Genomic DNA, 27,039 nt, shown 5'->3' with positions numbered 1-27,039 from the left:
CACACACACACACACACACACACACACACACACACACACACACACACAGAGAGACTCTATCTATGTCATGGAGGAAGAAGAAGAGGAACGGGAAAATCTATTTTATTAATATAACGGCGCTTCTGTTTGATCTGATAATTTCGTTTCGTCCTTCTAAAGAGCCTTCTTCTTTTTTATTTTATTTTTTTTTGTCTCTCACTCTCTTCTCCTCCTCACTCTCTTTCTCTCTCTCTTTCTCATTTTATCTTTTTCTCTCTGACTCTCTCATTCTTGGTAAGGCAAAGGGCAACGAGAGCGGGTGAGTGCTTTTGTGGTGGGCACGCTGCAAAAGTTCCAACCGACCATTTTCCCGTGGGTATTTCCAAAGTTCTTCTTCTTCGTGCGAGCTCCTCTCTCTTTCACTCTTTCTCTCTCTTTTTACACTCTTTTTTCTGTCTTTCTTTGTCTTTTATATATATATATATATATATATATATATATATATATATTATTTTTTTATCTTTTAGCTCCACGTGTCGCTTTCGCCATATCGATTCGATGAGTTATGGGATAGAAGTTTCTTTTTTTTTCTTTCTTTTTTTTTATCGTATATATTCGTTATATACATACATATACATATACATATATGTATGTATGTATGTATGCATGCATGTATATTAGTGATTAATTTTTTAATGATTGATAATGCTTTAAAATATAATATATATATTTATCGCATATATATATATATATCGCAGTAAAAGCTAATCGATAATAAGAATTGTACAAACCCGCATCTATATTTTTATATCAATCAATTTGGCAGATATCTACTTGGAAAGAGAAACAAAAACGAAAAAGAAACCGTACACTATTTATCTTTACTTTTAGTTCATTTAATTTTGTTATAAGAATGTAAGAAAAAGAATGAAGGTTACTCTAATAATTATAAAAAGAATACGATTTCGATAGTAATAAGTAAATATTTGGTTCATAATATTGAGTGTCAAAATATGATATGTACAATAGAAACAAAAAGAGAAGAAATGAGAAAAAATGAAAAAGATTACTTTTTTTTTTTTTGATTTATTTATCATCATCATCATCATCGTCGTCGTCGTCGTCGCTCTTTTTTTTTTCATTTTTATTTGTACGAAACCTATGTACTACTCCATATCCAATTATCCTTCAATTCCCTTTTTCTTCCTTTAAAAATGTTTTTATATTCACTCTATCCTTTTTCCAAAAACGTAGGAACATATTACCGACATGTTTTTCGCGAAGAATTCGAAAATATCCGGAAGACGTCGCACCTGCCATCGAATAGAAAAGCTTATCACGTTAGAGGTGCGGTCGTGATGGTAGGTCGTAGCGAGAGTAGGAGGGATGGGTAGGCAGAGGGTAGAGCAAGAAGGGAGAAGAGTGGTAAGGGGGTGGTTGGAGGGTGGTTAGAGGGATGTGGGGTATGTGGGGGAGTGGAGATGAGTCTAAAAACGAGTCGGAAGGAGAAGGAGGGTGAAATCGTTGGCGGTCAAAGGAGAAAGAGGGTGGCGGGGGTGATGGCAGCGGCAGCGGTGGTGGTTCAGTCGAAGGGGAGGGTTCGGACGAGGAAAAACATCGCGAGGGTGAATGAGCGAGAGTCGGGTTGGGTACGTAATCTGCTAATGGACTTTCCCTCTTTCTCTCTCTCTTTCTCTCTCTCTCTCTCTCTCTTTCCTCGTCCGAATTCACCCTCACTACGTATATGTCCCTCTGCACCCTCCAAAACCCTTGTTCTACCCTTCACGACTCATCCTCCGACTTTCTATATCTGACTATCGGCGACCTACGCGTTTTCCACTGTTTCTTTCTTTCTATCTATCTATCTATCTATCTATCTATCTATCTATCTATCTATTTATTTCTATCTTTATTTCTATCTCTTTTGCCTCCTTTCTTTTCTTAACGCAGATAAATTGATATTCTATCGGCCAACCACGTTTCAACTTTGTTTCTTACATCGTCGTTTACGTTTATTTCGAATTCGTAGAAATCTCTATTACGGTATGTAGACTTATTTTGTTTTAATAATCGACACTTTCGGTTGATATTTTTTATCATTGTATAAAAAATGTGTGAGAGAGATACTTTTGAAACTACGCATTCCACCCTTCTCTTTCTTCTTCTTCTTTTCTTTCTTTCTTTTTTTTTTTTTTTTCTTAACGCGGATAAAATGAAATTCTATTGATCACATTTTCATATTGTCTATGTTTATTTCTTCTAATTCGAACAAATCTGTAATATCGAGAATTAATAAATTTCACATTCGAAATCCTCGGTTCATTCATATTCTTTGATTATTCTGAATTATTGAGAAAGAAAGAGAGAAAGAGAAGATGGTATTGAAACTACGGATCCTAGCCTTTGTTGACTCCCCCCGTGGCAATTAACGTCTATTTTCGCTTCGTAATGCCATTATTCGAATACATAGATACATAAGTATATACATACATAGGTGTTACTTCGACTAGTTTGGTTAAATATCGAGTCGAACAGAAGCAGATGCTTTGAGAGTTCGTTCTATCTATCAGCTGGCCCGAATCTCTGGCCTGGTGTTGCGGGGTCAGTGATTCATTCGAACTTCTACGAACTTCTTTGAAACCTATGAAATTGTTTTATAATTATTTCACGATAGATATATATATATATATATATATATATATATATATATACACACACAAATTTTTTAATGTCTTGTACATTATATCAATACGCGTAGATATATATCACCAAAAAAATAAATAAATAAATAAACAAATAAATACATTTTTTGTCAAAGACGATCATTGTTGCCGTAGAAGGTGTTTCAAAATTTTGAACTAACAAAACAAGGATGACAAAATTTTTAGAGAATAATCCGACACTGTCAGTGACAGGAATGACAAGAGAGAGAAAGAGAGACTGGCAACAGTAATGGGAATTGCGGGATTGGAGAAGAGTATTTGATCAGGCGGGATATATATACATATGTATGTATGTATATATGTATGTATGTATATATATATATGTATATATATAGGGTCGTGAGTAGGAATAGGCACCACGGCTGTTCCTGTTCCCATTCTGCTAAGTGGCAAACTTCGACGTTGTCTATTATCCTGCCATAATACTCGTCCTTGATAGAGCGAGCTTTAAACGACACGAAAAGCGACGTGAAAAAAAAATCTATTGTTAAGCTCTTATCCCATTTATTTGTACAAGGGTAGGAAATCTTGCCTGAATAAATAAAAAAGAAAAAAAAAAAAGGTAAATAAATAAAATGCGAATTTTGTATATCAGCCATTAAAATAATTTATGACGAAGGTAAAATATTGTGTTCTTTGTTTCTTACGATCGAACATTCGATTACAATTCGATTATTATCAATTATCGTGAATCAACGTTTCCAAGATACATTTACGTTTATATCATCGCGTAAGAATTTAGTTTTCCAGCGTAAACAAAATTAACTCGGTTACGTTAAATTATCGTTTTATTCAACGCCCACAAATAGGATCATCCATTTCGTTACGTCCGTAGTGCGTAGGTATGTAGATATATAACGTATGTATGTTATATGTACATATATATGTATCGTATGTATGTATATATATATATATATATATGTACGCATATATGTATGTATTTGCTAATCTTTCAACTAATATTTGCAAGATAAACAGTCAGGCTATCGGTAATACATTCAAAAACGGCGAACACTCGTATCAAGAACATTCGGACCAACGATGCGACGATACGACACGACAAGACACAACGACGATATTATTAATTAGAGGAAAATATATCGTCAGTTAAAAAGTAAAGTAACATCAAAGTAAATATATACAATATATTATCATTATATATCATTATATACCCGTTATATATTGAAAATTCGTTCGAAATCTTTTGCGTATTGATTTTTTATATTTTTTTTCTTTATCTCTCTTCTATTTCTTTTTCTTTCTTTTTTTTTTTTTTTAATCTTACTTTTAGTGGCATTTTAACGAGGATATGTCTATCGAACCGAGAAACGGGTTGTTGGATTCACCCTGTGTTTCTATTGAACCTCTTCCTCTCCCTCTTTCTGTCTCTCTCTCTATCTATTTTTCTCCTCTTCTATGGTTCATCTACCTCCCACCATTCAGTAGCAACATTGACTCTTCGTATCCCTCGGGCTACCGAAATCCCAACGTGAATGCATTACGCGTCAACGAGTTCGGAGTAGCAATATCCTGAGTTGCTGGATGTTAGAGTACCGGGATTATAATACATTACCAATTCGACGAAGACCTCGGCCATTTGACCTTGTTTCACGGACTTTATTTCGCGTGACTTTCGACTCTCTCTCTCTCTCTCTCTCTCTCTCTCTCTATATATATATATATATATATATATATATATATATATATATTTATTTATTTATTTATCTATCTTCTTCATTGATTTTCAACGTAAACTCATCGATGCAGACCGAATTAAAGATGGTGGTAAAATGCGTCGTACAACGAATGAATGAAAAAGAGAAATATAAGGAAGAAACGAAAATAGAGAAGTTGAGCTCAAACGAGAATGTGCTCTGTGGCCTTGAACGAGGATAATTATCATACCTCGATCCTTCATGGTAATTACGTTTCGAGAAAAAGTTAACTTGAGAGAAAGAAAGAGAGAGAGAGAGAGAGAGAGAGAGAGAGAGAGAGAGAGAGAGAGAGAGAGAGAGAGAGAGAGAGAGAGAGAGAGAGAGAGAGAGAGAGAGAAAGATGTTAGACTTTGGAGAACGGAATATAATGAACCGTCATTACTAATACGATTTTTTATTTTTATATTTTTTTTTTTACATTCTCTTTTTTACATATATATATATATACACCTAGCCATTTTATTGATCATTTCGAAGATACAATATGTACATAATAAGTAAAGTAACGTTGCGTATATACGTGTATACGTATTATAACGTAGGTACTTATATACGTACATATGTACGTATAACGGGATGTAATTGTAAATCGTTAAAATCACTCGTGGCCATAGTGAAATTTTCAATGAAACTCGTTATTCGTTTTGATACTGACGTACAATTTGATCGTATTTATTCATTTTTCACTTTCAGAGAGATATAGATAATCCTATAAACTCGATGCACGATGAATTTATTAATTTCTCGAATTCGCGGAGTTACGTTCGTGAGTCGATTAGAGTAGACAAGTCGATGTGGTTTGCATATTTTTTTACAACAAAAATTTCTCTCTCTCTCTCTCTCTCTCTCTTTCTCTCTCTCTCTACTTCGAGAATCGTCGTGGTTGGATGGATGCCGAGAAAAAGAGAGAAGAAGAAGTGGTACAGACAGAAAGAGGGTAGTAGCAGGGGGTGAGTGGGTGTTAGGGTAGGTGAGGGGTAGGATAGGGCGAAATGCTAAAATTTAGGAACAGGAGACACACTTGTCAATGGCAGCCGGGGATTCGGTTTCAGGGGTGGATCCTAGGGACGACTCTGTAAATATTGTAACAAGTGTGCAGGGGGCCCTTGTCAAACTCGTGGAAGAACGACGACGGTACTGTCGCTGTGTGCGAGGATAATCGATCCTCGGCCGATTGCAAATTTGCCGTGTCGTTTGTTGTTGAAATTTTACGTAGGGGTTATCCCACGTATATAAACGAAATTCTTCTTTACCGTTCCATTACTCGCGCCTCGTCACTTTTATATTTTATATGACCGGAATATTTCTTTTCTTTTGTCTTTTCTTCTTTATTTCTCTCTCTCTCTCTCTCTCGTTGCATACAGTACATCGTATTAAGTATTTACGAGTCAATTTACTCTCTCTTTCTCTCTCTCTCTCTCTCTCTTTCTCTCTTTTTCTGTGTAGTTTTTTTATGTTTATTTTTATTTTTTGTTTATATATATATATGTATATATGTATGTATGTAAAATTCATAGATGCTTTCACGACATCATTTATTCCCGTCGGATAATCCCACGTAATGTTTAAATGGCGACCCTCACCCCTCTCCCTCTCACACTCCTCTGTGAATGTTCGTTTTCAACAATACGCATCTCTTATTTATCATATTCTACTTTGCCCGAATGTTTACGAATAAAATCCCGCAAAGCTTTTCATCTCCCTACTCCGCCTCTTTTCCTCTCCTTCCCACATACATCCTCTCCCCCTTCCCTCATCCTCCACGATTATCATTGAGCACCAAAAATCGACAAAGGAGAGACCTACGCGGGTTTTGTGTTTTCAACGATATTTGAAAATATCGCGTGTAATTTTCCGCAAAACGTTTTAACGATCAAATTCGCGAGAGTCGAGAGACAGAGACGGAAAGAGATGAAGCTTGTTTGTTTGTTTGTTAGTTTTTAATTATTTATTTATTAGTTTAATTGTTATTCTTTTATTTTATTTTTCTTTTTTTTAATATCTCTCCCCCTCTCCTGTTCTTTTTGTTTTGTTTCGTTTTCTTTTCCTTTTTTCTCTTCTTCTTTTTTTTTTTTTTTAGTCAAATTCTAAGTAACTTACATGTACGTAACGTTTGTAAGTAAGAAGACTGCTTGGAAAAGCCTCGGGTTTTACGATTCCTCTTCCTTAACTCTCAACTATCATACGATTGTGTCACTTTCAACACTCTTCTTAATTTCGTTGAACAAACATCTCGAGAAAATTTCAAGGGAAGATATACTCGGTGAATATTACTTCAGAATTATACGAAGTCATCGTCTTATTCTCTTTGTCGTACGATAAATAATACCTTGTTGTTTACACGTAATAAGAAAGAAGAAGAGAGGAAGTAGAAAAAGGAGCAAAAGAAAAATAGCAGAAGGAAAAAAAAACAAAAAAATATTTTTAGTTGGATACTATTCGATTTATCATTCTATTGGCTAGTCTTTTGGCTAGATCATCCGAATGCCGATAAAATTTCAAAAAGATAGTCATCTTATTTTCTTCGTCATATAACTTGTGTTTAACGTAATAAAAATGAAAAAAAATAGAGAGAGAGAGAGAGAGAGAGAGAGAGAGAGAGAGAGAGAGAGAGAGAGAGAGAGAGAAAAAAGAGATAAGAAAAGAAAAATAAAGGAACAAGGAGAAAAACAAGGGAAAAAAAAGCTTTTGAAAAATGGCAAAGGAAATCTTGTTAGTTCAATACAATTGGCCATCTTGCTAACCTTTTCCAGCCATCTGAGTGCATTCAAGTATGTCGGTAGGCTAGCAGCAAATCGCATAAGCTACTCAGCAGGAGTAGGAGTAAGAGATAGAGAGATAGAGAGATAAAAAGAGAGAGAGAGAGAAAGAGAATAAGCGAATGTGAGTGGCAACGCCCCCTCCTGTGTGAAGTATACAACATAAAGATATGCACCCTTGCAAGCTGGCTATGAAATAATCATATGGTTAGCTAATGGCAAAGAGCTGCTGGGGTAGCGATTGCTTGCTAGGCTGTGGCCTCCCTCTTTCTTCATGAAGGAACCACCGAGTATGACGACTATAAACGAGAGAGAGAGAGAGAGAGAGAGAGAGAGAGAGAGAGAGAGAGAGAGAGAGAGAGAGAGAGAGAGAGAGAATTCAGGATCCAAGTTTCTATCGCAATGGAAGTAGGGTGGTGGGTGGGGTGGTGTAGAAATGGTGGGGCAATAAATAAATTCAATGTATTTGCTCGAACCCCCCGCAAACATTCAATGATAGATCGCAATCTCAGGGCGATGATGCACCCTGTTCAAAGCTCTCAGTTCGCCCCTGTTCGGACGTGCGTAAAGATCGCTAGATCGGATCTTCCTGGTCCTTCCGAATTGCTTCGCTCGTTCGTTCGTTCGTTCGAAAGATCCTCGCTTACCGACTAGCGAATTTAATTTACTGTTAAGTCCTCGACAAAATTAGCTTCTTAGGTTGCTTTCTCTCTTTCGAAATAAGTATATATATATATGTATGTATGTATGTATGTATGTATGTATGGAGTACGTTGATTTTTAGTAATATTAATTTTGAAAAAAACGTAGAACAAAAAAGAATACGTTTATTTAGATTCGTAGAATCTAATAAAAATAAAAAAGATGAAAAACGAAAGAAAATACTTGTTGATCGATATTCCGTTTTTTTTTTCAATTTTATTTTAAAAAAGGAATTTCCTGTTCGTTTTATATTGTGTAAAAAGTTGATTCGTACGAAGTTCAATCAATTCTTTTTCACTTTTATATATATATATATATATATATATATATATATATATATACATATATATATATACACACACACACATATACCTACATATAAATTTTTACTACCATTCAGATGGAATTCATTGAGATTGTAAAAGAAGAATTAGAATAACGTGTATGATATTGAAATCATCATTATCGCAATATAGATCCTAAGGAGATAGTTAAAAAATTTTTTTCTTCGATCCGGCACTATCACTTTCGTCTTAATCCAAGAATAATAATTAATAAATATTAATCTATAAAAATAATGATCGAATAAATAGATCCGTATTAAGTAAATGTATTTTTTCAATTTTCTTTTTAATGATATATAAGCCACAACAATTATTTCAATATCCATCACGATCATAAGAATACATTCTAGAAAACCAACAAATATGAATGTTAAAAAAATGATAAATATATATATATATATATATATATATATATATCTACGATAAAAATAGAAATTTTGTTAAACAAATAAAAAATATGATATCAAGACTCGTCCTAGACAAAATATAAGAGTCCCAGTTAATTTTTCGATATTACTCGTGTTATTATGGTTTATGGGGATAAAGAGATAGTGGAGACGGAGGTGGGGTTCTTTCGAAATGTAATCCCGTAAGTCTTGCAACAAATACATATAGGAATGGTCAAACATATAGATACGTATAATAGGTACCTACAATTTCGAGTAATCCTAATCCATTGAAGAAACGCGCATCCGAACGCATTTTATTAGAGAATTTACTTTATCCCCACGATCGACACTCGTTTGCTCATTGTTGTGCGTACCCTTCCTTCCCTTCCTTCTCTTTCCCCTTCTCTTCTTTTCCCTTTCTCTTTTTGCTTCTTTTTCTCCACGTTCTCGCTTCGTTTCTCTTCGGCAGACATGCGACCGAGATTAGGAAGGACTTATCTCGCCCTTCAAATTTATCGACGAATTATGCGACGATAACACGAGTCGTTACTTTCTATCACGAATAAACGCGAATTCGCGATTACACGAATCGTATCGAGCATTTATATTTATTTCATTTTGACGTAGATCCTCATCTTCTTCTATTTATTTATTTATTTATTTATTGTTTAGTTTTCTCTTTATCTTGTTTCTTTGAATAATTTTATTATGCAATTTTCTCTCTTTCTCTTTTTCTTTTTCTCTCTCTCTCTCTCTCTTTTTTTTTTTAATAATAATAGCAAAAGACAAGTAAATTTGTTTATCTATTGTTTGGTACTCCTTCTTGATATTTATTCGTAATATCATTAACTTTCAAGTATTATTATCATCGACATTTTGTTCATTAATCTTTTAATTTCGTTTTCAAATTCTCTCATGATTTTATTAGATAATTATTTTGTCGATAAAAGAGATGCTATGATATCGTGAAAAGATAAATAAATGTTTATATTTAATAGTACGTCTCGATACTTGATTAAAATTTCATGATAAATAACATTGTCTAAATCATTCGATACGATTCTCTTCTATTTATTTATTCTTTACTTTACTTTTCTTTTATTTTCATGATTTTTTATCAATAAAAAAATTTTTCTTCCAACCGATCGATATATAGTTTGAGTTACTTAATCGTAAACTTTGACTTGTAAAAATCACAGCCAATAATATTATTCAGGCACTTGGAAAAATGAAAACGTCCGTAAATAATAGTTCCATAAGAATGATCGGTGGATTCTTGGCTCGTGCCACGTGACAGGACTTCGAAAATAGAAAAAGTATGAGGGTGTCATACAGATTCATAGCAACGCATACATAGACGCGTATAGACGTGTGTATACATCCACCCACATGAACACATTTTCGCATAGGATTAGCTTCCAGCTAGTTATGATTAGACGCGACAGTTGGGCCCTTCGGTAGGGCACATATAAGCAAGTAGTACGATGCACTTGTGTCGTTCCATGCACCACCACGTCCTATTGTATATTCCAATAGCTATTGGCATGTACATACATACATATATACATACATACATACATATATACATGTGTGCGTGTGTGTGTAGTAACAGTAGTAGTAGTATGTATCTATGTATGTATATATTATATATGTGTGTGTGTGTGTGTGTGTATGTATAAGAGTTAAATTTGGATTAGTATCTGTGCAGCGTAGAAGCATTAGGGATGGCGATAATACGCACTGACAGCCACGCACCCCTCGACAACGAGGCACTCTACTCTATGGGGGCACACGAGTGCTAGATGGTGGGGATATGGGGTTGCCTACAAAAAGAAATGGAAAAAAAAGAAAGGAAAAGAAAATAGAAAAAGAAAACATATACAACAACCCGATAGAATGAGCATCGCGTACTGACAATGTTCAACCCCTCTCTATTTCTCTCCTCTCTCTCTCTTAGATATATACGGAAATATGGTCGTCTCTACATTTCTCTTTCTCTCTCTTACATGTAACTACAGATATGGACATCTCTCTTTCTCTCTCTCTTTTTCTTTATAACTCACTGATGTTATAATCCTCTCGTGTTACACCGTCACACATGCTGTCCTGTAAGCAATATATTGTTTTTTCCTTCTCTCTCTCTCTCTCTCTTTCTCTCTCTCTCTCTCTCTCTTTACCACCCATATGCACACTTTACCGCTACCACACATTGTATACTTTGTGGACGAATCATAAGATACCAAGTCAGGGTTTCTCTGTGCGTATTTTTAACGAGACATCTACAACAAAATTATTCTTTCTTTCTTTTTGTTTTTTTTTTGTCTTTTTTCTTCTTCATTTCGTTTTTAATTTATTTTCTTTCTTTCTTTCTTTCTTTTCTTTTTTTGTTTTTTCTTGTTACAGATATTTGATAGCAGGCGGACTGGTCGAGAAAGTCTCGCTTTACAGTCGAGCACTGATAGAAGCAGATTTCTTTTTGGATCAAGAACACGAGTCACCTTTGTTGTTGGCGTCCTTCGATCTACTCACACGTATCTGTTATCATTTGAAACGTTCGATCACTCCTGACAATCCAGTTCATAATAGTAATAACAATAATAACAATAACAATAACAATAATAATAATAATAATAATAATAATAATAATAATAATAATAACAACAATAATAATAATAACAACAACGAGAATAACGAGCAAACCACAAGCACGGAGACACATCTCATATCGAGCTTGTTTACAACGGAAGCAGCTGGTGCAATTGGTGCACTTTATGCAGCAGTTGCTTTGAATACGTTCAATCAAAAGGGATCTTCACCTACGCCGAATCAAACGATGCCTTCGATAGCCACGAGAATGTTGATAATACGTGGACTACGATTACTCAAGGCTTTCGCTGAACTAGATCTTCAGAGGTTCCAGGTGAGTTACAATTTTATATATAATCGATCTTTAAATTTAATTTGTAAATTAAATTTGAGATCTCCTTTAGATATTATGTGATCGACAATTTTTTTCGTATTTTTTTTTTTTTTAAACAAATTGTGTCACACACACACACACACACACACACACACACAGTATATAATTTTTATAATAAATAGTATAAGTATATGAGATTATATGATAAGTTATATCATATTATATTGTAATATACTACTTTATATTTTAGTTTAAATATATATATGTATGTATGTATGTGTATATAAGGATATATTTAGAGTTAATAATATCCTGTTTTTTTTTTTAAAAAGAGTTGATATAAAAAGAACGAACGAGAAAAAGATTAACACGTTATCTTCTAAGAGAATTACGAGGTTATACTAAAGAAACTACCTAAAAGAAGAGAAGTCAGATAAAATAGAAAGGAAAATGGGTGACTAACTTGTTCGACCTCGGAATAGAGTAGAACGTATTCTTTTAGGCGCCTCGTCCACGTCCACTCAAGTAATTAGGTGCCGAGAGAAAGCTGTCGTTCGATCGAGCGAGAAAGGACAAAGGTCTTTTAGCGAACCCTTTCCTTTGCCTAGCCCAAGGCACGTTATCTCTGAATCGTTTCTATCTTCCTTATTGTATAAAGTACACACACACACACACACACACACACACACACACACACACACACACACACACACACACACACACACACACACACACACACACACACACACACACACACACACACACACACACACACACAGAGGCACAGGCACACGTTCTCTCTCTCTCTCTTTCTCTCTATTACTTTTAAATTCGTTCGAGATATTAATTTGTAGCAAAATTATTTTCTATGTTATATCTATATATAATATAATCGAATATATCGATATATATATATATTTTTATTAAAACCGATGATTAGTTCATTAAAAATCTAATTTATAATTATATAATATATATATATATATATATATATATATATATATATATATAATTTTTGCTCGTTTCTTTTCTCCTCTTTTTTTTTCTTAAATTAAATCACTCTTCATAAGTGATCCGATAAATCCGAATAATAATTTCTTTTTATCCCAACAATAAGTATTTTCTTTTACATCAGTAGATTCCTAAAATTCTTCTTTCTTTCTTTTTTTGTTTTTTTTTTTAAATCACAACCAATGTTAATATCGAAAGAGCGTCGGTCGTAAAAGAAAATTCGGATTTCTTGTAAGACCTCCTGTCGGCTGTTGTTTTTGTGTCTCGGTTCACAAAGGGTCTTGTCATTAGATGCATATATATATACATACATACATACATACATATATATATATATATATATATATATATACACATACGTATATATAGCTCTATGTCGGACTCGATGGAGATATCGTGTATCATGGGGTTCAGCTGTCAAGGAAGAAAGCCCTCCCGTGAAGTTCGCAACGAGATGAGACCACGAATTGAATCGAAACGGCACCTCGCGCCCCCTTTCCACCCTTCCTCCTCTCACCCCCTCACAAACCCTCTCCAACATCCGTAAAAAGCATCGAGGGCTATCCGATAGTCCCGTAGGATAGGGCCGTGTGCTGCCAACCTTTGCTGGCGTTTTGTCCCACGGGATACTTCGTCGATTATCCCGAATGGGTCCTCCCAACGATCTCCCATCGTGCATTTGCCGAAAAACCAACGTTTATTATCCATTCTCTTTGATATAGACGAGAACCATTTCTGTGACCACGGTCGTCATCTCTGATTAACGATGATTAGGATTTAGATTTCTTCCCTTGGAATATTTCGAATGTTATAGCTCGTATTAATTATTATTTTCTGTTTTGTACCTTTGAAGATTTTTTTCTTTTTTTCTCTCTCTCTCTCTCTCTCTCTCTTTTTTCTTTCTTTTTCTTTCTCCTTTTTTGTGTTGCAGTAATATTGGTTGATTTTTGTTTCTTTTTGTTTCTCTTTTCTTTTCTTTTCTTTTCTTTTTCTTTTTTTTTTTTTCTTAATTTTTGTAAAATATATTCGTCCTCGTTACGTTTTGTATTGATCTTTGATAATTTTTTTACTCGTACGATCTGTGTATGCGTGGAGTGAAAACAATCTTTTTTTTTTTTTTTTTTTTGTTTAATCGTTCAAGTATTTTATTTTATGACTTTTTGGGTCAAAGTTTGCTTTACACTTTGAATATTTTCGTTTCAAGTATTTTGTAAATTATTTTTCTTTTCCTTCGTGTACATAATTTTATTTCAATAATCTACTCGTATCTTCGATCGACATTTATATTATTTATATATTTTTGTAAATATATTGTACATAAATATATGTATATATTTTTTTCCTTTTTTCTTTTTGTTTCAGAATCTTCTTGGATCAGAAGGAACGAGTCTACAATGGCGACTGATAGCGAGCCAAGTGATAACCCGTCTATCACGAGATCCGCTAACAGAAAAATCAACATCTGGTACTTCTGGTAACCAGAACACGAGTGGTACCTACATCCTATCCGAATTGTTCACTGTTCTCGGATATTTCGCTGTTAACAATACGGAAAATCAGGTAAACTCAAATCAAATATTTGCACGTAAAAAAAAAAAAAAAGAAAGAAAAAAGAAAAGACCATATATACCTAATTAAACGTATATTTACATACATACGTGTATATACATACATACATTCATACAAATTTTATCCGAATCAAATTTCGATATCAAACGGAGAATAATATCGTAAAGAAATACAATATCGAATAACAAATATTTTCTCGTAAGACGTTGTATTCGAAGCTAATTACTGTGAAACACGTGTTAGAGAGTATTCGACCATGGCTTATAGGCAACTTGGTTGAGATAGGAAGAGAAAATGAAAAAAAAAAAATAAATGAAAGAGAGAGAAAGAGAGAGACAGATAAAATAAAACAGAAAAAACGAAGGAAAAAAAAAAGAAAAAGATAGAAAAAGAAAAAAGGCTATAAAAGCGAACAATTAGGCTCACGGTAGGTAGAATTTTCTGGTTCCATGAGAAAGAAAGAAAAAACGAAAAAACGAAAAAACGAAAGAAAGAAAGAAAGAGATAGATAGATAGATAGAGAGAGAGAGAGAGAGAGAGAGAGAGAGAGAGAGAGAGAGAGAGAGAGAGAGTAGAAGAGTAGAACGAATGCACTTTGGAGGTTGCCGAGTCGCTCGGTACGTCTAATCTTAGGTGGCCATTCCTTCGATATCCTCGAGCATAGCTCGAATGCCACTTGGTTTCTTCCACGGCTGATTTCTGAATATAGGAAGAAGAAGAAGAAGAAGAATAAGAAGAAGAAGGAGGAGGAGAAGGAGAAGGTACGAGGTTCGATATCTCGAAAAATGTCCCTCGATAGCCACGCAGAAAAAAAGGGACGTTATGACGACGTACCTAAACGGCGCCAGTCCGTCGGAATTCTCCTACTCGAAAGACGAATATTTCCAGAGTATAGTCATACCTAGTTTGTACCAATCTCCGACCTCACCCTCACCCCCTTCTCCCTACCCTTCTCTCTCTTCCACCCTCACCCTATATCTGTATATTCTTATACGACGAGTCAGTACCGTTAACAAGAAGAACATAGAAATGTCCTTTGTGATAAGTGCTCGTTTCTGTTGTAATTAGAATCGATTTAGATGGAAAAAAGAGAGAGAGAGAGAGAGAGAGAGAGAGAGAGAGAGAGAGAGAGAGAGAGAGAGAGAGAGAGAGAGAGAGAGAGAGAGAGAGAGAGAGAGAGAGAGAGAGAGTGGATTTATAAATTAGTTGTAATGCAAGATGCATATCGAAATGTAATTGATCTTACATTATTTAAGATATATTTGCATTGAGATTGAATAAGAATGCATGTGTGTGCAAGAGAGAGAGAGAGAGAGAGAGAGAGAGAGAGAGAGATAGAGAGGGAAACATTTCTTTTAACGCAAAAGTATATATACGAGATGTAAAATTAATTTTTAAAGAGATATAATTACTTTTTCCAACTCGAAATTTAAAAAGAGAATCATTGATCCTACTATGTTTTAGATATAACATCGTAGAAATTTATCACGACGATATAAAATATCGTGATAGAAAATTTTCTTAATAGAGAAACTTTGAATTTCTACGAGATCTTTATTGAATTTTCAACAGATCGAATTCGATGATTTTCTCTTAAACTCTGATCGAGCATTTAAACGCGTTTCGTTGGATTTTTATCAAAGCGATGAAAATCGTCGTAAAGGTAAAAGATTTGTATTTAAAAATCCATTTTCTTTCTCTACGAAGTTGTAGAGAAAATAGAATAGAATAGGATAGAGTAAAGAAGAGAAGAAAAAAATCTAATGTAGTTTATTCAAGATCAATTTGCTCGTTGGTTTTTATTTAGTTTATTGAAAGAGAAAGAAAGAGAGAATACTTTACGAAAATTACCACCCGGTATGTGTTCGTACGGAATAAAACAGAGAAGAAGAGAGAGAAAGAGAGAGAGTATGTGTCACAGTGGCATTCGTGTAAAAAGATACTGACTGATGCATCGGGTGAATTACATAAACCACTTAGAATGACTTCATTCGAAACAGTCTTGTTTTAATCGCTTCAACAAACTCTTAAATTCATCGATTCGATTTATAGTTTTCAACGAATGGCTTTAGAAAAAAAAGATCAAATAGTATATAGATTTATTTATTTGTTTGTTTGTTTGTTTAATTTTTGTCTTCATTTTCGTGTGACTCATAGGTATAATTAATTAACAGAGAAAAATAACAATTCGATATGTAATTTGAATGAATTTTATTTAATATTATATACATATAGTAATCAAATCTTTTTCTTTTTTTTTTTTTTTTTTTTTTTTTTTTTCTTTCTTTTTCTTTGTTCACGTAATTGATGTAATTAGAAAGAAAGCATTTAATATAATATTTAAATAACATTACAATATTCAAACGTCGTCTGGAAGAAACAAGACGATATTAAATTATATATTCTTTTTTTTCCTTTCTTTCTTTTTCCATTCTTTTTATGTATACACTCTTCATTTCGCGTAATAATTTATATAATTAATTTACAAAAATATAAAGCAAACATTTAATATACCAACAAAATGTATCTTATTTACCATAAATATCGTTCGGAAGAGACGAGACAATATTACGTTTTATTAATTTTTCTTTTTTCTTAATTTATAATATATATACGTATACACACATATACACGATTAATATATAATATATTAAATCGTATTGATCTTTCTTTTCTCAATATACAATATAATATTTCATATAAATTCACATACCTAATTAATTTGCAATCTTACATAATAACACGTAATTAAAATGGAAAGCTAAAAAACAACATTCTATCATTAATATTATCAGAAAATTACCAACGAACGTATTACTTCTCTCGGAGGACGTGTAAGAAAATCTCGTAAAGAAGTACTTGGATACCTTACGTTAAAAACCAAATCAAAAACTTGATCGATGAAGAAAAGAAAAAAAAGAAGAAAAAAGAAATGTATAAAAACAGACTTTTCCAAGAGATTTGGCACGCGCGTCTGAACGCTTCGAAGCAATATAGGTAGAAGAAGAAATAAGAAGAAGAAATCGGAAGAAAAAGTAAAGAAAGAAGAAGAAGAACAAGAACAAGAAGAAGTTGGAGGAGGAAGAGAAAGAGGAAGAGGAGGAGTAAATGACGATGATGAAGATGAAGAAGCGGTTAGAGTTTCTCGCAGATGTTTCGCGGATGCGCTTAAAAGTGTTTCGTTTCTCGCGTACCTACTAACACTTCGAAGAGTTTTCTCGATTGGTAGGGGCCGTTAGTTTGGTGAGGGAGAGAAAGAAGAAGAAGAAGGAGAAAAAGAAAAAGAAAAAGAAAAGGGGGATGGAGATGGGGATGTAAAGGTTGAAGAAGAAGAAGAAGAAGAGAAGAAAGAGAGAGAGAGAGAGAGAGAGAGAGAAGAGGGGTGGTAGCGACGTCTTAAAAAGAGCCGAAAGACTCGCCGAAAGACGAATGTGCAACGTCGGCTATGCACTCAACGTTACATCCCGATGCAGAAAACGTTCATGGATGTTGGATAAATGCACACGCGTGTTTTCTATGTATTTATGTTTGTATGTGTGTATACGTTTATACATGTATATATGTATGTTGGTAAGTATGCATATATGTGTTTGTGTGTGTGTGTGTGTGTGTGTGTGTGTGTGTGAATACGCGTGCGAGAGCGCACGCTCCTGACGTATGGAATGGAACGAAGTAAATATATCTTAACGGCATTCGCTCGTATATTGATGGGAGGTCCGCTGAGTGTGTTGTGTCTAACAGCTTCTTCCTCCTCTCTTTCTTTCTTTCTCTCTTTCTCTCTTTCTTTCTTGCTTTCTTTCTCTCTTTCTCTCTCTTCGGCAGCATGTTAAACACCGTGCACTGCATTTCACGGCAAATGTAACGGGTGACGCCACGAAGAAAGCCTGTCTCTGTCTATCTCGTATCTCTTTTTTCCTTTTTTTTTTTTGGTCTTTTCTTCTCGTCCTCTCTCTCTCTCTCTCTCTCTCTCTCTTTTTTCTTTTTTTTTAATTTTCTTTTTCCCTCTTGTTATCCTGACTCCGAGACGGCAGATTTCTAATTTAGATTTTTCGAATGTTCGATCCGATCGAGACCTCAGGAATTTTTTTTTAATCGTGCATTTGTTGCTCTTATTTCTTTGTTTTTTTCGCCCCCTTTTCTTTATGCTTTAATGTTTGACTTTTCGAGTCTACGTTTCGTCTAATTTTCTAATTTTTGTTGTTTTTTTTTTTTCTTTTTTTTTTCTTTTTTTTTTTTCTTTTCATTAATGAAATGATAAAATTGTAATATTATAGAGTTTCATTTTTATAATCAATATATTATAAATAACATTAAACTTTAACGAAAACATAATGTTTATGTTCGTTGTTTTTTTTTTTTTTTATATATATATATATCTATAGTAGACAGTTATGATAATAAATCGAGAATATTTATTGATTCGTTTAGAGTTGGAAAAAAAACGTCTTTGCACTTTAACGTACGTACATACATACATACATACATACATACATACATACATACATACGTACGTACATAGATATATACTCGTAGAAATGTAAATAAGTCATGTGGGTACTTCCTATAATATAAGAATTTCGTGCAGGTGCTTTTCATAGTAATTTGTGTTCTTGTTCTGAGGACATACAAGAACGCAGATGTGTCTTAGCAGTTTACTATATTTTCTCTAGCTTCCGTAACACCTGGTTAAGTAATTCTTTAGACGTTCCTCGTTTCCCACGATTACTTATGTACGTATGTACTTATTAGCTTCGCCATCTTAATTATGTTACCAATCAATTTTTTTTTCTTTTTTTTTTTTTTCTTTTTTTTTTTCTAACGACGATACGGGTTATTTGCAATTTTCAACGAATTTATTAGCGAAATTCAACGAATTTATTTGCTCTCTATTACAGAGCAAAAAAGTAGAAAAAAGAATTATTGTTCATTTATGACGTTATTATTGTTGTTATTATTAAATATCAAATATATTATTACAATAAATATATACATATATATGTAATGAAACATCATTTGAGTATATACTTTATATTGTACAATATTTTATTTAATTTTTTATTTATTCATTTATTGTTTTTATTTATTTATTTTTTTTATTTATATTCGTTACAGTTGATCCTCCAATCAGCTGGTGCTGGACCAAGCGTTCTCCAACAATTTTGTACATTACCCTTCCCATTTTATGGTGATCCAAGATTAACGCCGTACACATTACCGGCATTACTGGCAGCTACGCATTGCAATCCAGAGGCAAAGGCCATTCTCTCGTGTGAATTATCTTATCAGGTAAAAGATTAAAAAAATATATATATATATATCTATATATGGTTTAATCGTTAGGTGCGTACATAAATACATAAAACTTATCTCGTCGCATATCGTTGCGCATTTATTTATTATATTACATTAAATAATTTTTCAATATTTTTCTTAATCGAATTAAAAATTATTTTATTAATGGTTGTAACAACGTTAATAATATTTATTAATTTTTCTCGTAACATTTTTAATAATACACGATATATCTACTATCTACGATATTATTTTATATGTATATATATATATATATATATATATATATATATATATATATTTACATTGCGTAACATTTTACAATATATTTAGTTGAAATTTTTCGTTAAATAATATTCCACTTCAACGCAGAAATGAATTCCAATCGATGTAATAAAATTTATAACGCTTTTTTCATAATCTCGTCCAGATTATATATATATATATATATATATATATATTATATATATATATATATTATATATATATAAATATTTTTTTCTTGATTAATTTTTCAGCTTAAATAAAACAAATTAATTCTCTAAAATTAATTTCTAATAATGCGAGTGATAAAATTAAGGAAAAAATAATCTCAGTTAAATAATCAAACACTTTTTGTTATTTCGTTTCGCAGCTTCTGGAGGAGTACAGAAACTCCGAGGAAGGTAAACTGAATCCTCTGGTACGTTTACTGAAGGATCCTTCTAGTCCTTGATATCGAGAAGGGTTTTGATTAGTTTGCTTTTCTATTCATTAGGATATAGAAAAATATAGAAAATAATCGTAACCGAGATGCTTCTTTCGTTCGTTATCGTATCAAATGTAATTTCGTTCATTTTTTCGACGATAGAATTGCGAATCTCTCTCTTTTTCTTTCTCTCTCTTTTCTCTTTCTTTCGCACGTGAGAATATTTAATAACGATAATAATAATATAGTAATAATATAATATAATATAATATAATATAATATAATATAATATAATAACAGTACGATATATTATACATACATATATATATATATGTTACTTGCACTCACGATCATAATCGTTTCGCGAGTTTCAGTAAGTCTTAAGGCTGGTTCCTAGAGACGAAAAATTTGTTTCATTAATTCAATCGTCATACGTATTATTATAATTTCTCTTTATATATGTGTGTTCATTAATCATACATATTCATTTGCCTCATCGATATAATAATAGTCTTCTAATATAATTAACGCGTTACTTAACCGTTAGAAAGAAATTCTTTGTGCCACGCGTTTTAAGAACGATTTTCTCGTTTGTTTCTTTATTTATTTTCTTTTTTCATTATTTTTTTCTTTACGTCTTCGTCGCACACACGATTTAGATGAATGTAATTATTTAAACGCTTCGATGGCTACGACGCTGCCTGTGAAATATTAGAAAAATGAAAAGAAAAGAAAAAAAAAAAAATGAAAAAAGCTGATAATAAAATCGATAAAATCAAATAAAAAGCAAACGAACGAACGAACGAACAAAACAGAAAGCAACAAATAAAAAGAAAATCGGAGAAAATTGAAACGAGACGAAAAAAAAAACGCTTCGACAGATTTAGCGCGATAGAAGGGATGATAGTAAATTAATTACGAAATTTGTTTTTGCGGGATACAAAATTCAACGAGTTCGATTTGGACAGTTTCAAAGGGGGCAAAGAAAAAAAAAAAATGAAGAAAAATAAAAAAGAAAAAGAAAGGAAAAGCAATATATATATATATATATATATATATATATATATATATATATATATATATATAAAATGATTCTAAACGTATTTCGCGCGTTCAGAAGATCTATCTTTTAAACTTGAAAAGATTAAACGAAGATATAAAAAGCAAAAAAGAAGAAACGACAAAGGTGATTTTTTTTTTTTTTTTTCATTTGAATATCGTTATAATCGAGCTCGTACATTTTTGAATCTAGTCCTTTATTACAGCTGACGATTGAACGTCATTTAGACGTTACATAGCAGTATATAGAAATATATACATAGGTATTATATACATATATTATATATGACGCATTGGTACATACGTATTTCCTTATTTAATCCGCTTTTTTATGGTCGAATAAAATACGAGAGGAGTGAAGGATGTGTCTTCTAAATAATAATAAAAATAAAAATAATAATAATAATTAATAATAATAATAATAATAATAATAATAATAATAATAATAATAATAATGCAGGAGCCTTCTAAAAACTGATTTCTATTAATATTATAACGATATGTATTAGAGAGATTTTCTTAGATAATAGATTATTAGATAAAACTCTTTTTGCGTGCGAGTGTTAACCACGTTAACTGTACCGGCGATGGCTGATGATGTGAAAATATTATTTATACTGTTTATTATCATTATTATTTAATATCTTTATTAATTATCAATTAATTTAATTTCTTTTTTCTCTCCTTGTTCTATTGTTGATAATATATTTTCTTCTTTTCATTATTATTCTCTTTTCTTTTTTTTTATTATTATTATTATTTTTTTTCCTCTATATAAATCTAATCGCTTGACGTTGCGATCATGGCTTAAAGTTATATTTCGTTCGTTATATCTCTAAAAGGAAAAAAAAGAAAAAAAAAAGTTGCGAGATGTGATGATTCGTTTTTTTTTTCTTTTTTTGTTTACTTTTCTTTTTTATCTTTAAAAAAAAAAAAAAAAAGAAAGAAAAGAAGAAAGAAAAAAGAAAACAAATAAGTGCAATATTTTTCCTTTATTTATGTTGAATTAAATTAATTGTTAAATACGAATTAATAAACGAACAAAGAAGGATTTGATTTAAATAATAACTTAATCCAAGAGATATGAGTACTTAGTTATATTATACATATATTTATATATTATATATATATATATAGATATATGTATGTATATGTATCTGGTACTAGTTTTCGTGGAAAGTAACAAACGCACCAGTGCAATGTCCTGCCAATGCAATAATTTACGCGAGTATTATACTAAATATATGTGCATATATATATATATATATATATATATATATATATATATATGTATACGTATATATGTAAGTATATATACGTATTAGCGATTATTATATAGTAATGTATTAATGCATGAAGAGATGTTGAAATTCACGTGAAACATAAGCACGAATTTTCACTCAACAATTTAATATATACGTACACACATACACAAAGATATACTATTATAAACATATAATATTATAATTACACACGAACACATACATACGATTAAGCGTAATATAGCGTAAATTTATTGATGATAAATTTTGTAAAGCTTAGCGATTTGATATATATACAAGAAAAAGGGCGATCGACTTTTGGTCTCCTCAAAAAATTATAATAACAATAATAATAATAATAACAATAATAATAATAATATTATTATTATTATTATAATCGAGTGTGTATAGTTTCTGCACGATTTGCGATTAACGAAAATGGTATTTTTCTATGATAGCTAATTAAAAAGTGTTGCTGTGTAATCTCGTTCGTGTCGTGTAAAAGGTAACGAGTATAATCGAGTCAATGTGAGAGTATTTATTCGATTTTTTTTCGATATATATATATATATGTATATGTATATATATATATTTTTTTTTTTCAAATCTTGAAAGATCGATCTTTTTTCTATAAACAAATAAAAATTCAGTTTTTTTTTCTTTTTTTTTTTTTTTTAAATCACATATAAGGTTGTGCAACTTTGAATTTATTATATATTACGTATTTATTAAATTTGCTTTTCATTCTGTTGTCAGAAAATTTATTATTCTTACTATTTCGTTGTATTTATCCAAAGTGTTTAATATATATATATATATTTGTTTTTATTATATCAATTATATAATGAATAATCGGTATAAAGTAATATAATTATGTTGTACTGGGAATAAAATTTTTTTTTCCGTATTTTCTTCTTACAGTTAGTATAATATAATTATACTAATACATATAAATAAATTATACGATACTTACATATACTGGTAATATTATTGCATAATTATTATATACTTACACTATATACTAGTAATATTTTGCTTATAGTATATATATATAGATATATATATATATTAGATATTAATATAATAATTATTATTATTATTAAATATTAGTATAATTATATTATACTACTTTTACATTACACAATTTCTCTTTTTTTAAACATCTACAATTAAAATTGATTTATAAAGGATTAATTAAAAATTGTATTTTACACACACACACATACACACATATATATATATATATGTGAAATAATTGAATATTTACTCTATATTGCATACTCAAAAAAAAAAAAAAAAAAAAATTGCAAAACTTTGACCATATAAATCGATCGTCGTTATCTTTCGTCCGTTGCTTTCGAGATCGTGATAATTCCATTTGCCTTTTTTTGCATTAACAAATAATTAATAGAAATAGTCCATTTAGATAAATCTACATTCGAATATGTAGCCACGTAATATTCAGAATAAAAAAAAAAAAAAATAGGAAGAATTAATAGTGTAATACATATACGTACATAGAAAATATCTAAGTTTAATAATCATTTAGATTTATCTGTTTCCAATCGTCTTTCGAAGAAGATACATTGTAGAAAGTGATTTTAATTCAAGAATTATGATCAGAGCAATCGCACAATCTTGATTTTGTTTTTGTTTAATTCTTTCTTTTTTGTTTCCTTTCGTTTTTCTGTTTTTTTTTTTTTTTTGTTTCGTTTTGTTTTCTTTTCTTTTTTCATTCACATAAATTGCTCGATTAATCCGATAGTTCTTGAGAAAAAAAAAAAGAAAAGAAAAAGAGAAAGAAAAAAATTGCTTTCTAATTACAATTAGATAATTATTGTACGACGATGTTTTAGATAATTATTCGACGACGATAATGTTTTAAACATGTTTTAGAAAATTCTTCGACAAGCGAGAGATGTTCGTTCGGAAATGAGTCAAATATTATTTAATTCAAATATTAATTCCTAACGTTTTGAAATTTTCTATAAACTTACTTTTTCCTCGTACTTATCGTAATATATATATATATATATTCGACTCGAGTTCTTCAGAATGATATTTTTCTCAAATCCGAATCGTAAAAAAATACTATGACAGATCCAAAAGATCCATGTAATTGTAAAATGAAAAAGGAAGTAAAGAATATGTTTCACGAAACATACCATGAAAATATTTCGTATAATTTAAAAGAAAAATAAATAAATAAATAAATAAATAAATAAATAAATAAAAGAAAGAGAAAAAGAAAAAGGAGAAGAAGAAATAAAGGATCTCACACACATCGGATCTTCGAATACGATCGGTTGCGTAAACGAAGCGTCGATGCGAAAAAAAATAGTAAAAATTAATTAAATGATAATAATAAATAAACAAATAGATAAAAGGAAAATACAAAAAAAAAATAAAAAATAAAAAAAAGTGAAAGAAAGAAAGATTGAAGGCAAATAAAGAATAAAATTTTTGTGTATTCCCATTTTTTATTTTATTCCATTTTACTTTACTTTACTTTACTTTATTTTATTTTATTTGATTTCGTTTGAAGAAAAATAACAATGAAAATATTACAAACACCATAAAAAAAATATTACGTATGGTGTAATGTAAAAGTCGAAGAAGAAGAAGGATCTCAGGCTTACCGGATCTTCGAGTTAACGGTATGAAAAAGAAATAATAAAAAAATAATTAAATAATAATAGCAATAATAATAATAATAATAATAATAATAATAATAATAATGATGATAGTAATAATGATAATAAAACAAACGAACAAAAATTGAAGATAAACAAAAACCAAAATTGTTTCAAAACATTTAGTCGTAGTATTTTAAAAGGATCTGAGAAAATAAAAGTGAGAGCTAATCCTGACACTTAATAATTATTTATACTAATTAACATATTCAAATATAATGATCGGTTATTTAAAAAAAGAAAAGAAAAAAATACTTTCCATTAATTAATAAAAATACTGACCAACTAAATAAAAATGATTTTTATATGTATTCCCCTTTTTTATTTTTTTATTTCATTTCATTCGTTATACGTTAGCTCTTTGCGCGCATCCATCAAAAGTCACTTTCGAGTCGGTTCAGAAGATAAAAGATAAAAAAAAAAAAAAGAGGATGTCGAGGGAAGATGAAAAAAATTAAAACAAAAAAAAAAAGAAAGAAAGAAAGAAAAAACAACGAGAAAGAAGAAAAGGAAAAAAAAAGTCGAAGACTGTTAGAGCGAGAGAGGAGCAAGATATTTTCTCTCTCTCTTTTTTTCTTTTCTTTTTTTAAATTCGACGCGAATCAATGACAATTAAGCTCGCTGAATTTCTTTTCTATTTTTCGATGAACCTCGACTTCGTAATCTTCATTGTTACATACAATTATACAATTTAATTATATTTCATATTCGTCGTTAATTTACTTCCTATAAATATTGTAAAGACTTTGATAGAGTTATCGACAATCGTTGAAAGAAAGTATTACGAGTGAATGTATGTGTGTGTACGGAAAGATTTAAATAAATCTATGGGGTGTTTCCTTTTCTGGGCAACTTCTGGGCAACTAAAAGAAATAAAAAATGAACGGAGAAGATTTCATATTTTTTTTCTTTTTTTTTCTTTCTTTTTTTCTTTTTTTGGGAATGATCTTCGAAGAGCATAAGAATGAGAGAGAGAGAGAGAGAGAGAGAGAGAGAGAGAGAGAGACAGAGAGAGAAAGAGAGAAAGAGAGAAATCGAGGATGTCCAGAAAAAAAAAAGAGAGAGAAAAAGAGAAATCGAGAATGTCCAGAAAAAAAGAGAGAGAGAGAGAGAGAGAAAGAGAAGATGGAGACTGACAGAAAGCTTTGAGGTAGATCTTCGAAGAGAGGTAGCTACATAGCGGATGACTAAAGGCCTTCGAAAGTCCACACGGACGTCGTTTTGTTTTGCCATTAAGGCCGACGAATCGGAGCACTGACAGTCAGAGATAAAACGAAATGGCGAGAGAGACTGGCAGCTGAGTAGCCACTGGACCAACAGTAGAAACTAAGAAGCAGAAGAAGAAAAAGAAGGACAAAAAGTAAAAGAAAAAGAAGAAACGTTTTGCAAATCGATAATAATCGAGTTGCATCGATTGATCGATAAATCGATTAATCGATCGATCTAATTGGGAACAGCACTTATATGTCGATTTCAATTATTTTCATTTTATTTTGAATTGAATTGAATTGAATTGAATTGAATTGAATTGAATTGAATTGAATTGAATTTTGTTTTGTTTTATTTTTTGATATTTTTCTCCTATTTTTCGTTTCAAGTGAATTGTGATTTCTTTATTTAAAGAAGATAAGAAGATCTATAAATTGATCGATCGATCTCTATTTGATCAGTATGATAACTCTAGACTTGATTTAAAGATTTGTTGTTTCTTATTTCCTTCTTTTTCAAGTTCCTCTGCTTCGTGAATTTTTTTTTTTTTTTTTTGAAGTGAAATGTAATTTTATTTAATGACGAAGATCAGAAGATCGAACATCGATCAAAATCGATTTCATTTTTGATCGACGAGCTTTCGAAATTTTAATTAAACGTTTGTTACATGTAAGAAGCACGAAGAGAGATCTATATAAAGTGTCGATCATATTTTTAATACTCTT

At 31.2% G+C, this 27,039-nt stretch overlaps 1 protein-coding gene across 2 annotated transcripts in view; it reads left to right on the top strand.

Annotated features, from left to right (window-relative positions):
- LOC122638129 (S phase cyclin A-associated protein in the endoplasmic reticulum) overlaps nucleotides 1–20,286 on the top strand; it is a 41,151-nt gene extending 20,865 nt beyond the window's left edge. Inside the window, exons 13-16 of one of the 2 annotated variants that reach the window (XM_043830836.1) lie at nucleotides 11,015–11,531; nucleotides 13,905–14,102; nucleotides 19,224–19,397; nucleotides 20,038–20,286. In XM_043830836.1, the coding sequence (XP_043686771.1) occupies nucleotides 11,015–11,531; nucleotides 13,905–14,102; nucleotides 19,224–19,397; nucleotides 20,038–20,118 (970 nt within the window). In that variant the 3' untranslated portion in view covers nucleotides 20,119–20,286. Of the gene's footprint in view, nucleotides 1–11,014; nucleotides 11,532–13,904; nucleotides 14,103–19,223; nucleotides 19,398–20,037 lie in introns of those variants that run through there. The other variant, XM_043830837.1, reaches the window with a different exon arrangement.
- Nucleotides 20,287–27,039: the final 6,753 nt, after the last annotated feature.

This window comes from Vespula pensylvanica, chromosome 2 (genome assembly GCF_014466175.1).
Source record: "Vespula pensylvanica isolate Volc-1 chromosome 2, ASM1446617v1, whole genome shotgun sequence".
Taxonomy (NCBI): domain Eukaryota; kingdom Metazoa; phylum Arthropoda; class Insecta; order Hymenoptera; family Vespidae; genus Vespula; species Vespula pensylvanica.
The sequence above is the reverse complement of the archived record's forward strand: the minus strand, read 5'-3'. Positions and strand labels throughout refer to the sequence as shown.